The sequence below is a fragment of the Theropithecus gelada genome, chromosome 12 (genome assembly GCF_003255815.1).
Source record: "Theropithecus gelada isolate Dixy chromosome 12, Tgel_1.0, whole genome shotgun sequence".
NCBI classification, from domain to species: Eukaryota; Metazoa; Chordata; class Mammalia; order Primates; family Cercopithecidae; genus Theropithecus; species Theropithecus gelada.
This window is the reverse complement of record NC_037680.1, coordinates 39145806-39162618: the sequence shown is the minus strand read 5'-3', so window position 1 is coordinate 39162618 and position 16813 is coordinate 39145806. Positions and strand designations below refer to the sequence as shown.

Genomic DNA, 16813 nt, shown 5'->3' with positions numbered 1-16813 from the left:
GTTTTCCCACCTGTGTTTTCCTTGCAGCTAAGGGTGCTTTAGCTACTGCGGCGTGAGGAGCTCAGGGACGGAGCTCTGTGGCTGGTGGCCGTAGAGATCACCTTCCCAGAGTAGCTGTTTGTCACGGAGTTTTAGAGATTTCTTGGCTGGCTTCCGCTAAAGCACGCTTGAGTAATCCGAGCTGTGGAGGCGCCCAAGCTACCAGGATAAAGGGAGCGTGTGTGTGTGTGTGTGTGTGTGTGTGTGTGTGTGTGTGTGTTAGGGGGAGAGGGCGGGGATAGAAACGTCAACCCCCCCGACCCCCAGCCTCCTTTTCTCTCTCTCCTTCCTGCAAAAGCTGCACAAGTCTTCCAACCCCCCTCAGCCATTCCTCACTGCTCTGGGCAACCGCCAGGTTAAGCCCATTTGCACTGGGAAATTGGCGCTGTTTGGGAGAAGAGAAACAGATCGATTGCCCTTGTGACTCCCCGCCCCCTTCCCACCCCACCCCCACCGCTCCCTCCCTCCTTCCCTCCCCCGCCACCTCCCCTCACCCCGCCTCCTTCCCGTTCCCCACCCCCAAACCCTCTCACCCGCGGCAGTCCGGTGCGAGGCCCCTCCGGAAGGTGAGGGGAATGGATTGGACTCCGGTGGGGAAAGCGGGTGTCTAGAAGTGGTGCTAATGGGAAGAGAATTCTGGTTTCAAAAGAGGATGCTCTGCCACAAAGAGCAGCTCGCGCGCTGGCCTGGGCTCTAGCCGAGGAGAGATCCCGGGAGAACTCCAGAGCTCCGGGGGAGCGCTCCTCGGAAGACTGGGGCCAACATGCCTGTGCGCAGGGGGCATGTGGCACCACAAAATACATTTCTGGGGACCATCATTCGGAAATTTGAAGGGCAAAGTAAGTTCATTTGTTCTCTTCTCTCGCCCTCGCTTTCTGCCTTGATAGTGCACTTGGCGTCCACCGCTTCCAAGCTGGGGAGACCGGCAACTCCAGGCTCTGTCAAGTTAAGAGGCTATGAAACCGAGCCAGGAGGTTCGAGCGGCAGCGGGAGTGTTATTCTTCTGATATTAATTTTGATTTACATTTTAGATTACGGTCTCCATTATAGGAGGCAATTTGATCCTCCTCTACCACTGCTCCATTATCTGCCTTGCTACTTAATGTCCTACTATTCTACTATCTTAAAGGGAACGTGCTAGGATAACATGGGTTTATATTTTGAGGTTGTTTTACTGTAGACTTTTTGAAAGTCGGAAGCAGAGCAGACCACACTATTCGAACAAGAGAATGTAAATGGTAGTAGCGATGTAAATGGCTATGCAAACTATATTTTACCTTGGTTAAACTGCAAGGCAGTGGTATGACACGGATGCTTGCTTGCTATTAGTTTATAGAAGCTAAATGTTGTATTGAATCAATGCAAATATATCCTAAGCAGGATAATTTGGAAAAGCAGTATCTAATCTCTGCTGGTTTCCGATGCAAATGGCTCATTATTCAAAATAATATTTCTATTCTTTTATTATCTCCTTAACATTTCCATCTAGAAATTTAAAAATTGAAGTGTAATAAGTAAATCCCACAAAGACTGAATGAACAGAAATTTAATGTTCTCATGTGGACTAAATATAGGGAATACATTTTTGCTATATAAGTATATTAATTTAAAATCCTATATTTGTTAACTTATCTTCAACCTTTTCTGAAAACTATATTAATACATTTGTATGCCATATATTTTGCGGTTATTTCAACACTGCATTTAGTGACGTGAGGATCTGGTACCTTGCGTACAAAATAAACTTGTATATCCTGCTTCACAACGTATTTGGAAATAGTAAATACAATCTGTGATATAAATTAATAAGCTCTTTGTATTAAAAATTCCTGCTACTACACAAAACATCAAGGATCTCCCAAAGTAAAAGTAAAAAGTGTCATCATGATATTCACTGAGTGTGTGTAAATATTTTTCTTTTGGAAAATATATATTATGAAAAGTTGAACCTTTGCCTTGTTGAATTGCTATTAAATATGAAGTAGTTTCATTACTAAAGCTAGTTGCCTTTGTTTTTAACATGATGTATGTAACATGCCTAAGAGAGATAGAGAGAAACCAAAGAATAATAACTACTTTGAGAAAGTTGTATTCAAAGGGCCAAAGTTGAAATGAGAAATCTTACAACTACAGAATGTTTCACTGTTTGACTTTGAAAATATTTACATTACAATTAAATGACATTCTGAAAATATCAATGGGCAGCTGCTTGTCTGAGGGCCCACTAGGATCCCCAGCATTTGCAGGGCTTGAGAGCTAGACTATTTGGGAAATTCTATTCTTGCAATTTGAAGAGTGGTTTCTTAACACTTTCTGTTAAAATTACTTAGGATCATTAATCTCACATTTAAAGTTTGTGGGGTTTCTTGTGTTTTCTTTTTTCATAAAGTATAGAGAAATTAATAATTTGGGGAAGCACCTGCATTTCAGAGCTCTTATTATGCAACAAATTGCTTCAGTGTTACGGAGAATATTGTGGAAGCTTTTTCAAAGATGCCATACTATCTTCTTATTACAGATAAAAAATTTATCATTGCAAATGCCAGAGTGCAGAACTGTGCCATCATTTATTGCAACGATGGGTTCTGTGAGATGACTGGCTTCTCCAGGCCAGATGTCATGCAAAAGCCATGCACCTGCGACTTTCTCCATGGACCCGAGACCAAGAGGCATGATATTGCCCAAATTGCCCAGGCATTGCTGGGATCAGAAGAGAGGAAAGTGGAGGTCACCTACTATCACAAAAATGGTAAAATTTATCTATTTAGTATTCCTTCTATTTTATCCCATTGAAAAGAAATTTTGACTGTTAAAAGTTCATATACAAAGAAGCCCAAAATGTTCAGTTGTAGATATATGCTTTCCTTATAGTATTTTGAGATCCAACATGTATGGGTATTCTGATTAGTGATCTGGGAGAAACAATTTTTTCTTTGAATAAGGGTACTGTGATCTCTTCAAAAGTACATTAATATAATGTCAGGTTAAAAATGCTACAAATCAGTCTTAGATGCTTCTTTCTTTAGGAATTATAGAAAGATCAACAATTTGCTGCTGCGTTGGTATGCATTTGGTAGGTGAGAAATACAGATACAGTGTTATTTGTTTGAACTTTAAAATACTCTACAAAGCAAGTTTATGTTGAAAACTATATCAAAAACTAAAACTATTACAGTTATGTCTCTTGGCTCTTTAGCTTTAGTTGATAGGCAACACCTCTTGTTTCTTTTCCTCCTTCTTATACAAGATTAAGGATGATAAATAGGTACTTATACATTGATCCAGTTAACCTGTGTATATTCAAACAATAAAGGCTGTTTATGTAGTCAAGATTTGTCCTAAACTAAGAAATGTAGAAAAAAATTATGATACTGTAGAGTTATTAGTATTGATTTTTATAACTACAGCAAAACTGGGATCTTAAACTTAAGGTCATACCTCAACTTCAAGGGCAGCACTTCCTTCTGTCAAACTTGCTATGAGAACAATAAGAGTTAGATATAATAGTTCTTTTAAAAAACTACACATGTAATAGATAGGCATGCCTTAAATACACAATATATATGTAAATGAACTCACATATATGAATACCCAGATATGCCCATTTTAAGGCGTATATATATATACACACACACACACATACATATATATATTCCTGAATATCTATATATCTATATCTATAATGACATTTGACAATTTGGGGCTTAAAGGTAAAATTATTTTTAAAACTTGAATGTTATAGTTAATTTTGTGGATATTTCATCATCATATATTTATTTTTATTCCACTAACAGAAATTACTGAGGCAGAGAGGTAGCTGTTCAGATTTTTAGAAAACTCTTAAGATTTTGATAAATATGTAATGTGCCATGGCCTATATCATATAATGACTCATCATTTGGTAAACTAGACAGAAAAAAAGACAGCAGGGAAAAGGTTTCACTCTTACTCTTATTTTCTTATAATTCAATGTACAATGTACAATTCTTAATTATTACATTTTCCTTAACATGAACTTCAGTGGTTACAAAACATTACTAAAAACAAGTTTGTATAACTTTGTAGTAATCTGGAATGAAAGCAATTGTATAGTTATCAAACAGACAGAAATTGTTTTTAAAGTTCTTCCCACGTTTCTCGTACTTTTCAATCAGTAATGTTGGCATACTAGAAATAGCCTAATTGTTCTGTTGTCTTGAAAACATTTATTGGATTGAGCTCTCACTACCCAAATGTAACTCATGTCTTTCGAGTATCTGATGCCAACAATCTGGACTTTTGGAATAATTTGAATGTCTGACATTTTTTCCTATTGAATATTTATTATGATGCCAACACAGTCTATATTGTGGTAACTTCAGTGAATGTTGGTCCATCTTTGGTCATTATGTTTTCTAGACCATTTCAGGGTTTTCTCCAACTCCTAGAATTTAAGTATGACATTAATCTGGACAGTCTAAATTGCTCAGATACCAGGTGTATCTTTCAGAGTGTTTTCAAGTAGAAGTTATCTATTATAGCACAAGTGGCATGATGATGTTTTGAAAGTTGTGAAATGTGGGTGTGTAAAATGATCTCAAAACACTGTAAAACAGCAATTTAATAAGAATCACAAATATGATTAATTCCTATTAAATTATTGAATTTTCTGTGTTGAACATATTAGTACATTGACAAATACAAATCTTTCTATTTGAATGATTTTCTTGGTTATATGCATTAAAACTCCCTTGTTTTCAGAAAAGGACTTTTGATTTGGAGGGTTGTTTAGGTATAAAAAAATTAACCTTTGGTAAAACGTTTGATTCTGTGGACTTCCTTTTCAGGTGTAACTCAGTCTTCAAGGATTTGAATATCTTTAGCATTAACTATAAAATCTACCTATTTTGCTTTGATTGATATGGAAAACACGAGATAATGGACCAAGCATTTTCTTTTTATTTAATATTTTAAGAAAAATATTAATTTGAATGACCTTTTTAGATAGTGATGACACAGTTGTAGTTGTTTGCTTTGAATGTAATAAACTTGTGTTTTGGCTGCTAGTTCAGATACCTTGAATAGAATCTTCAGTGTGTCTTGGTTTTGTATTTATGACAACTACAAAATTAGTTAGAGCTTATGAGATACAAATTCTTGGACAGTCTCATCTCTTAGAGATAAGACTACTGCCAGGTTCTCTACATTTATAAAAGCGGGAAGGGGGAAAATCACCAACATATTTGTTTCCTTAATTCTTTATTATTGATGCCATTGACTTTTGAGTTTCTTGATTTCTTAACTGTATACAGTAAATGCTTCTTTTACTTATTCTTTATTTAGCATTTCACAAGAATATGAAGAGTGATGTAATAAGCCCAATGAACAAATTAACAGAAAGTTTATATATTCTGTTTCCATTTCTTCCATTTGCTCTTACTGGAGGAGTAAAAATACGACTGAGGCATTATTTTGGAAAGCTTGTTCGCTAAAGTGGCCCAGAGGCTTTATAAGCAATTTAAACCCGTGATCTATGTAATGAGTTCACATTGATGCGGTTCATGGTGAACTACATGATCGTCATTTTGCAACACCATTTCCTACTATGCTTTTGTATGTGATTGTGCTAGGTACAATTAAACTTGCTGTTTATCAGAATATCAATTTTTAAAAACCTAGTTATTTGCAGTAGGAATATTTGACAGCTCTTCCTTTGAGGATTCTATTTTACAGTTTAAGTCATTATTGCATAAATCATCCTTGGCAGCTGTGAAGTATTGCTTGAGGTGATAAAGCTGTAAATCTTTTGACATAAAACTCTAATTATACAAAACTATAATTATGCTATGACTTATATAAGGATGGGCATGTATTTTAATAGCATAATACATTCATTTAAAAACACTTTTCAGCAACAAAGATTAAAAAATAGCCAAGACTTCAGTTATTAACTAGTTCATAGTTTTAGATGATGCGAATGGAAAGGAAACAGAAAAAAAATAGTTTAGTTAGGCCCCACAACTAAGTTTATCCCTCGTCTGGTTTGGAGTATGTCACGGAATAGAGCTAGCTAGTTTAAGTGCTAAACCCCTTCAGGCATATTTAGAAATGTGACTTTGACCTTAAATTATCAAGCAACTTTAAGCATTTGAAAAAACAAAGTATATTTCTCCAGGAGAAATAAACGTCTTTACTCAGTAAGACAGTAGGACTTAAAATATATTATTTTTTGAAGTCAGAGCATTCTTGTATTTTTGCCATTATGCTTTCATACACGCTACAGTAGCAATTTTGCTAACAAATCAGAAATATATAGTGCTACTTTTCTTATCTTCACACTGCTTTTAAAGAACTGAAGAAGGATAAGGGACTGAGAGAAGTCCTTGCCTAATCCAGTCACATATCAGTACAAAGTTTCAGAGGTAGAGTTTGATTAAACTCAGAAGAGGTCTTGGTTTGACAACACTGAATTTACTATGTCTGAAAATTATGTGGAAAGACCTTCTAGAAACAGCTCTCTTTTGTGAATCAAGGTGAAGATGTATACTGAGTGCCTCCTCTCTCTCACATAACGTACCAGGCACTATAAGTACAGTAGGAAGAGATACAAAGGAAGATGCAACCTGATCTCTGCTTGCAGGACATTTGTATTACAGAGTGACTAATGTTCATTTCCATCTTCTAAATCTCAGCTGTTTGTATAAAATTATTTTTAATGGAAAAAGAGTATTTGGACTATGGGGTTGTTAATTGCATAGAGAACCTGCAAAATTTATTATTAATTGCTATTTTCCTTCTATTCCCCAAATTTAAAATAAACGTGCTTATGTGTATCTTTTTTCACCATTGTCATGTATACATAATAATGTATTAAAGAAGCAATGAAGTTTAGTTAAAATTTTATTAGTACATACAGAAATTTCACAAAATTTCATAATAGCTTTATATAAGTTATATGGCATATAAAACATTCAGCTCTCTTAATTCTTGGATTGTGTAGAAGACATACAGATGGTAGTTTTTTAGACAAGAACAAAAATATATTTTGTGTGTGTGTAATTCAAGCAATGAGAAAGATTTTCAGAGCGTATCTTGCCTAGAGTTTGCTTGGGTGTTCATTTTAACTTTCTGTTTATACATTTTTATATTCTATTCAGTAGACTACTGCAACAACAGTAATCCTAAAATTCGTTTTCCCTTATGTGCATAAATTTTATATCATCTCACCGACTTTGCATATTATCCAGAATTCAGATTTGATCAGGTGTAATTGTTGATAAAATAGGCATTCTCAAGGAATGCTCTTCCCCATAATTTGAAAACTATTTCAGTATTGTACTAAGTGAAACCAAATGCCCTAAAACTGTGGCTGAGCTCTGTTTATCAGTTACTTTTCACCATTCACCAACATCATACCTCTAAGAAATTCTGGTGACAAGAAGCCATGTTGTCAGCCAGCTCAAGGGAGAACTTCTTAGTTATTTTCATACCCAAGGGGCTTGAGAACAGGTCGGTTTAGGACTGAAGGAATAGGATAAGTTTAACAGGAGGAACTTGTTTCTACTGGCTTCCAAAGGTTTTTGGTTTGTTGGTTGGTTCGTTGGTTGGTTGGTTGGTTGTTTTGGTTTTGTTGCTGTTGTTGTTTGGTATAAATAATCTCTGAATCCATTGCTGGCAATCTAGCCTGCCAGGAGAGTGCCCGGTTAGTTGAGCCACAGGGAAGTAACAGTTGGGGTATGAAGTTTTGAGGTGTCATCATTCATCTGTGATCTATACTAGAAATTTTGGTGTCCTTTTCTATTTTTCTCCATCTCTCAGCTCCCTAAACTCAACTGGTCACCAAATCCTTTCAATCTTTACATCAGAACTATCTTTCAATGCTACCTCCACTTTTCCAACCACTTCGAAGTGATCTAATGAAAGCCTGCTGTCCTTCTGAAGTATTCAAGTTTCTAGTTTCTCTCCTCCGATTCATCCTCTATATGGTGGGAGAGACCTATTCCTGAAACACGAATCACCTATGCTGATGGCTTATTATTGCCAAGAATCACTGAAAGTAAATTTTATATATTAAAAAGTGGATACAACCATCTCATAAAATATATATTCTTATTATCCCCTTTTTGTGGAAATAACACTGAGGCCCAGAGAGACTGAATAATTTGCCAAATTGCACATAACTCATGCACAGTGGAGTCTGAGCCCTTAACAACTTTGTCTTACTCCTGCTCGGTGTACGTATATCAAACTTGTTTTAAGTCATTAAACCAGGATGCTGGCTGGCTTCAGAATTGAATTCACTTGGGACTTCAAGTATGGTGTTGTCTTAGTCTTTTCCTTTTGTGATAACAAAATACCTTAGAGTGGGTAACTTATAAACAATAGAGATGTATTTCTCACAGTTTTGCAGGCTGGGAGAACCAAGATCAAGGCATCAGCAGATTCTGGGACTGGTGAAGGCTGGCTCTTTGCTTTCAAGATGGCAGTTTATTGCTGTGGCCTCACATGGCAGAAGCAGAGGGCTAAAAGGGGTAGTCAGGTCTCTTAAAGGCATTAATCCCATTCAGGAGAGTGGAGCCCATATGACTTAATCACACCCCAAAAGTCTACACTTCTTACTACTCTCATGTTGGGGTTGAAGTTCCAACATAAATTTTTGAAGGAACACATACATCCAAACCATCATAGGTATGTTTAGAAAAATCTAGTTGCATTCCCATCTCTGATAATAACTAGATGAACTCGTTGGAGTTTACCTTCTTCGTGCCTCAATTTTCTTTACTGATAACTATTTGGAGAATATCATCTATGTTGTTAGGCTTATTGAGTGTGTCTCATACAATAAAGAACGCAGCATTACTTCTGGCATGGTTTCCATAATGTATTCAATAAATATCAATTAGTTGAATATATTGCCACTTTCGTTTCTCCCACAAATCTTATGATCCAGTCATTCTTCATTGCTCAGAGTTTCTTTAAAAAGTAACATATTTTTCTTCCACTAAGACTCTGTTTAACCTTTAGAAGTTTTTCTTTACCTATAATGAATACTTCAAAGACTTTCTAAATGGATTGCCCTTCCCTCAGCTTCTTACCCTAAAGAAGCCATCATTCTTCTTTCAAAGACAGATCAAAAGACTTCTCTGTGAAGTCCTTCCTGATGTTCCCAATATTTGCACCCTGTCTCCTCATAGCACTTGGTTCTAGACTCCAGGGTAGCCTCTGAAGTGTGCTCCTTGTTATTACATATTATTATAGTCAATTTAGTCTATTTTTAGCTTATTCAGAGAAAATACCAAGTCTTATTAATTTCTGTGTCCAGGATATATGGAAGGGTAACTAGTACGAAGTGAGTGTACTGTTAGTATTCACTTAAAGAATGAAGAGAAGATGAAAAATGGTACCATACAGTTTGGGAAAAAAAAAAAAAAAGATTCAGTTAATAAGATCTGGGGGAAAGTGTGTTATAGGAAAAGTGTAATGCTTTGATTTTTTAAAATTTTCTTAAGAATACTTCTAAAATATTAAAAACAATTTTTACCTTAATTGTATTAATGGCCATATGTTTTATTTAGTAATGTAAGATATTAAATCATCCTCATACCTGAAACTATATGAATATGAATAGCTAGAAAAATATTTAGTGAACAGTTAGAATCTATTCACCATAAATTATTAACCTGTTATCTAAGTGTCAATCACTTGCTACCCCACCAATGACTTACTAGTTTCTCAAACAATCTCTAATAGCCCAAACCAGAGTTTTCTTCTGTTCTTTTCTAACTTGATTTCTTTGCTGTGGTTGACACAATTATATAACTAACTGAATATGTTACATACTCTACTGGCATTTTATATCTAGTGCAACTGTTTATCTCTCCATGTTTTCTTGAAAATTCTTAATCAGTAATGAAGCTTGATTTCAGGGTTATACAATAATGGCAATGTAAAATGTAAAATGATAAAGTTAGGTTATTAATAATTAATTATTATAATTGCCAAATGAATATTTTATCTCTCTTTACTGCGCTGTCTGCATTTAGCAATAGCACTGAACTACCGAGAAGCAATAGAGTCAGGTAGCTATAAGGCACTAATTATAGTAGTGAGGAAATATGTCTTATTACTGAACAATTAAGAAAGTTAATGGTTATGAGAAAACAGAATTCCAGGTTCTCATGGCTGTGACTGAATATTCCATAATCTCTGCCTCATCCTCCTTTAATTTACATTAAATATCTAATTAAGAAAAGCAAAGGGCTCTTTCCATGATAGCTTGAATCATGGCTGAGGCGTCTTCTCTGACTTTTCCCAAGTTAAAGTAGGCCTGCTTGTGTGCAAACTTGTCCTTTTCATGATTCCCACTGTTTTGTAGAATGTCTCACACTACTTTTTACTCAGAAAATGGGTAAAAACAGCTGTGGCTGGTGCTCAGTGGGCAGGAATTCAAGGGAGGAGTGAGAGAGGACTGTGGGTACATTTCTGCCTTTAGTTGGCTCATTTTGTAAAATGATCTCAAACTAGACTGTACTGGGCGGGATATGTGAGGTTCCCTGAACCACACGGCTTTTGCTTACCTGCGCTTTCTTTCCAGATGAGTCAGAATACAGTGTAACAGCAAGTGGACTCTCACCATTGTGGGTTTTCTTGTTTCCTTTTTCTGTTTTTATTTTGTTCCTTCCCTTTTTTTTTTTTTTTTTTTTCAGATCTTTAGGAGTGTTTTTATTTATCATTCTTTCTTAATTTTGATAGGACATTAATTCTTCTGCATTTTTGGAAATATTTGTTTTGAGAAAAATGTAATAACTGCATGAGTTCAAGACAGCTTAAAATGTCTGTTGCCCATCAAATAAATTATTGTAGCCTCAAAACACTCTTCTTACTTATATTCAGTGAAGTCTGTATCAATGACTTAAGATGATGGGCATGATGACAAAAATTAAAATACAAATTAGTGTTGGTTTTATAACAAGTAACAAAGAAAAAGTAATAAAAATCCATTTGTGCTAAAAAAGATCACATATTGTAACACAATCTTAAGGCATTTGCATATACTAATTAAGATTATATCAATTGGACAAAATCATTGTTAGAGCTATGCAAGGTTGCATGGTGTGTGAATACTTTTTAATGAAGTTTCTGTTTACCTCTTTTAGCTAAATCCATTAAAATTTCTTCTTGGTTTGCTAAAAAGTTTATGTACACCATCTGTTTTATTTAATAATAATATTAATCATTTGATCTTTAGCTGTACCTTTATTCAAGGGGCTTACATGCAACAGATGTGCTCTTCAGATTTTAATTTCTGTGGTTGCATGCAATGGACACCAGCCCTCTACTCAGTATAGATCTTCTCCCAAAGGTCTAACATTGAGTTCCAACTCAGTGACTGGTTCTTCATACAAATTGCTTTAAGTGATTTTCATGACAGTTTTGGGAGCAGATATTATCCCATTTTACAGATAAGTTAAATTGAGGTTCAGAGAAGTTAAGTACTAACGATCACAGAGCAATGTGGAAGTGTGGCTTATGATTTACATTTATCTATGCTTGCAAACTCTACCACATTGCCTCCAAATGATACACATCTTAAACCTCAACCTACTCTATTCTGTATTTCCTAGTTCCAGTTCTTAACCATAGATTTTATCGATTATCCAAGGTTTAAATCTGACTAACTTAATTCACATCAAAGGGTGAATAAAGCAAGGCATTTTGCATTTTTAACAGAACTTTATTAATAAAAATGAATCTCTATCAGGCAGAGTGTTAGATTTTAGTAGAATGAGGATAGCTAGTATATGCTTATAATCTACATCACTTTAAACGGTATTCTTTTTTGATCTTACAATGTCTCAGTTTTGGACTATATATTGTATGACTGACTTAGATTTTGGGGGCATTTTTGGTTCAGGTCCCCTCAGTTACTATATGTCTAGTCTTCATCCACGAAATCAGGAAGAAATTTCATAAGAGTATTGTGATTGCGGTGGCTCAAGCCTGTAATCCCAGCACTTTGGGAGGCCGAGACGGGCGGATCACGAGGTCAGGAGATCGAGACCATCCTGGCTAACCCGGTGAAACCCCGTCTCTACTAAAAAAATACAAAAAACTAGCCGGGCAAGGTGGCGGGCGCCTGTAGTCCCAGCTACTCGGGAGGCTGAGGCAGGAGAATGGCATGAACCCGGGAGGCGGAGCTTGCAGTGAGCTGAGATCCGGCCACTGCACTCCAGCCTGGGCGACAGAGCGAGACTCCGTCTCAAAAAAAAAAAAAAAAAAAAAAGAGTACAGTGATTCAGTAGCAGGGCCATACATGGTGTCCTTTTCCCCTCTCCTTCCCACAAGAAAGTTTTATTTCCTGGCAAGATTACGTGATGTAACAAAATTCACCACTAGTATTTTAAAGGGAACGCATAAATATACTGTGTGGAGAGTGTCTGGTTTATTTAAAACGCCTCCAATTTTCTACATCTTGAGCCAAATGTCAGACTCACTTCCTGTTACACAATCTACTAACTCGTTTCCATGAGCTCCTCCTAAAGGCCATCATTCTCAGGACTCCTCCCTTTGATCACTGGGTTTCTTCTTCCTGAGATAGCCTTAATGTCCCCTCCCTGCACCCTTCATCAATTCTCCTCCACTTTTAAGCAAATTCTGTATGGCTTCAATCTCAGCTCATTTCTAAGGTCTCTAAGTCCCTCAGGCAGCCTTCTCCACATTTCTCACATATTTTCCTTTTCTCTATTGGAACACTTATGAAATTATATTGTATTAATTTGTTTCTATTTCTGTCTTTCCCACTCTATGTTGAACATTTTGAGGGGACTCATTAAGGCAGTTATTAAGAAGTAGAAGAAATGGTGGGAGAGCAAAGAACAGACTTACGAGAACCCAGCAATACACCCATTTACAGACGAATATGTGTGAAAGGTGTCAGAGTCTGGAAAGATATCATTCATTCATTCATTCACCGTCTTGTGCTGGTCATTTTGCTGCTATGAGAATGGTAAAAATCAATAACTTACATTGTTTGTTAACTGAGAAATTAATTATTAACTTGCTGCCATATGGTTTATATACTATAAAGCAGTTTATTCTAATACTTAATAACCTGTAACTCATTATAAAAATACATAACAAATAACTCTTCTTAGTTAGCCTAGGGAAAAGGTGAATGGTCAGAAGAGTTCAGATAGATCCCTGATGCCAACACAGTTGACTGATTCTGATGGAACATCCACAAGTTCAATAAAAGGAAGAATATCTCTACATGTTCTCATAATAATATGTGCACGTGTACAAACCATCCCAGCCCTCCCTGGATCTCCTCAGTTAGATACACAAAATACTTATACAACCTTGCAATTATGCTGATGTATTTTTCTGCTATTTTTCTCCACACATTGGACGCAGCTTCATACTCACACTGGTCTCACAACACATTTCATTCTTTTTTCCAAACCTTGGGTCATGGGTTGAGATTGTAAGGCCTGTATGATATCAGAAGACACTTCATCAGTCACATCCTGATACAGGATTTCGCCACTTCAACAAGGACTTGTATCTCTACTTGCTCTCTGTCTCTGTCAAGGTGATTTAACTTCACTGTTGAAAAATTAGAAAATACAGAGAGAAAATGGAAAAAAAGCCCCATAATCTTAACACTAAGAGATATCCACTGTTACAATGATGGCATGTAGTGCAGCTATAATTTTTCTACACAAATACACACATGTGAGCATTCATGCATGTTTTTAGCAAGACCAGGACAGCACTACATGTATCACAGTTTGTGGCTTGTTTTTCTCACCGAGAAATTTCTGCTGAACATGATTATGTTTTTTTTAATGATTACATAAAATTTATACACAGACCATAATTGTTTTAATAGCCACAGAATATTACCAATAATTGAGCACTCGACTATTTCTAACTTTTTACTATTGTACAAATGTACCAAAAGTCTGTTCAATCATCTTGACCACCTGTAATTTTTTTCCTTACTAAATACTCCTAGAAGTATAATTACTGCATAACGGTATACCTATCCTAAAACTTTTGATACTCCTTGTCAAACTATAACTCCAAAAAGGAATGTATTTAACTGCACATTTTATGTGTCTAATAAAACTTGGCATTCTTTTTAATTTTTGTTGATCCAGTAGAAAGAGTACCTTATTGTCTGATCACTAAATGTAATCTAGTTCAATTTCTGTTGAAATTTGTTGAATTTTGCAATTGAATTTTTATTGAAAAACACATGTAGAAAATATTTGAGGCAATTTATTTTCCTATTAAAAAACATGCTAAGTATTTTGAAACCTAGGAGCAATGAGGATATCTTGAATAGCCGAGTATCCTCGCTGGATGCCCCCACTTCACACCAGCTTCACTCTTTTAAAAACTGTTCTTCACATTCACATTTTCATTTCAGTAATTTGCTGGCATTTTTCCAAGCCTTAGATTCAGAAACTGATACCAAGTCTTTACTATTTAAATAATTTGCTATTTAAAAGTTCAAACATTTCTTGAACTTTTTCTCCTTTCTATGTGGAATAAGTTGGATTTTAAGTTATTTTCAGTATTCTTATATATTTCAGTATTTCTTATTTATTATCTAAATATACTATGATGAAAATTATAACTAATGAAAGAGCTTTTCTTCAGTGGTCTTATTTGAATATATGTATATATATATTCAGATTAAAATATACTAAATATATATATATATATATATATATATATATATATATATATATAGTTTTGCTGAGATGCAAAGTGATGGCCAGGAAAGTTAGCAAAGTCATAATAAATAAACATTCTTCTAGGATATCATGTAACAGAAGTGAAATGCACTTATGAAATGCCACTTATACTGACATGAAATGCTCAAAATTACATATGATATGTGAGGAAAGATATAAGCAACAGAATTATACACAGTATTAGATAAACTGCTAAATTTATTCCAATATAATAGTATTGAAACAAATGCAGGGAAAGATTATTCTCTTCCTAGGCTGCCTTACTTAACCAAGACATGCAGAGCTCTGGTAATCTGATCTTTCTAGCTGTGACTCATTGTCAAGTCTTCCCTCCAGGTGTTCTTTATAATGAATGTCACTTAACCAAGGCTCAGTAGGATTTATGGATTCCCAGATTGCTGTTCTCAGAATTTGCCCCCCAATGAAGGACTACACAAAAATGCCATTAATGATGCACAACCTCAACTGTCCTATTAGCTGGCATCTATTCATTCTAAAATTGCAGAACTTGTTTCTTTGCAGGTCATGTTTCCAGAGTAAGCAGAAGGTGTCCTAGTCAAATGTCATACCCAGCAATATTCTTTATTTTAAATATATTCACTGTGTATAGTGTGAGTTACACAACATTTTGTCTTAATTACTGGCTCCCTCAGTAATTTCAATGATGAATTTTCCTCTGAAGAATACTTCATCTCAAAGAGTTAATACTTTTTGTTATTAATCTAAACTTTTTGAAAATATGAAGAATCCTGATTACAGCTTTACATCTTTACCAAGTAAGATTTTATAATATCATTCTTGATTTTTCTTCAATATTAGAAAAAAATATAGAAAATAAAATATAGAAAATAAATACTATATTTTTCTATAATATAGAAAATAAAACTAAATGTTGGCAGAGCTAATGCTCTGCTACAGAAATGAAAATTAATTTTGAGTGTAAAAGAATAGAGAAAACTATTTTCATAGGTACTTCTTATATGGCAATTAAAAAATAACTGGTAACATTTAAATTTTCTTTTCCAGAAGATAATTAGAGATTTTAGACTATTGGCATTTAAAAATCTATAAATGTAAAACATAAAATATAAAGAATGAAGATGAAGCCTGCTCTTTTAAAGACTATAGTTGCATGGTGAAATTCTTGGAAAAGACAAAAGAAATCTCAGGCATTGAATTTTCATTCCAGCAAAAGTTATGTGTGCTAACTTCTGTTAAAGATTCTAAAAATCATGGACTAAAGAAGACCAGAGACTTTTTCTAAAAAAATAAAGACTTTATTATACTATGAAGTGTAATAAAGACTATGTTATAATATAACTAGACAGAGCTTTCTTGCCACTAACCTTGTTGTTCTAGAAATGGAATAATCAACCCCACTCCCATTACCACACCAACTTTAACTATAACTCAAGGCAGAAATCAGATCTTGGAATTTTTTTATTTTTGTTGATTTTAGTTTCTTTAGTTACATTCATGCACACTAGTATCTTGCTAATTATTTCAAGGATTGGGCTAAATTATTCTGTGGAAACATGAAATTCTATAATTGGAAATAAATAATAGAGTGTGGTTTGAACATTTTAAATAATATTACTAATAGGTATCATTGAGCACTTACAATGTGACTATACTCTTCTAAAATCTTTTTTTCAATTTTTAGCATATCCTAAGACATATTTTATTGTTCTTATTTTACAAATTGAAAAGATGAAGTTCAGTAACTTCCTCAGCACTGCACAAGTAGTACATAGCAGCTACTATCTGAGTGCAGACTGTCTTCCTTTAGAGCCTGTGTGCTCAGCACTCTACTGTACCACCTCACCCATCTCCTGTTCAGGTAGATACAATGACACACTCAGTACACACATATGTGGAATCACGTCTCCCCTTTATGCAAAGTGTGAAATGTTTCTGGATTTTAGGCATTTAAATGTTTTAATTTTGGAGGCTTGTAATCTTCTTTCCTTAAATGCAATTAAACATCTGCCTCCAGCTGTACAAGAGTGCGGGCTTGTGCTTTGACACCT

At 35.1% G+C, this 16813-nt stretch overlaps 1 protein-coding gene across 2 annotated transcripts in view; it reads left to right on the top strand.

Moving 5' to 3' along the window:
- Nucleotides 1–347: 347 nt before the first annotated feature.
- KCNH7 (potassium voltage-gated channel subfamily H member 7) overlaps nt 348–16813 on the top strand; it is a 478778-nt gene continuing 462312 nt past the window's right edge. For both annotated transcript variants that reach the window (XM_025404671.1, XM_025404672.1), the window contains exons 1-2: nt 348–878; nt 2558–2788. In XM_025404671.1, the coding sequence (XP_025260456.1) occupies nt 803–878; nt 2558–2788 (307 nt within the window). In that variant the 5' untranslated portion in view covers nt 348–802. The remainder of the gene's footprint in view (nt 879–2557; nt 2789–16813) is intronic.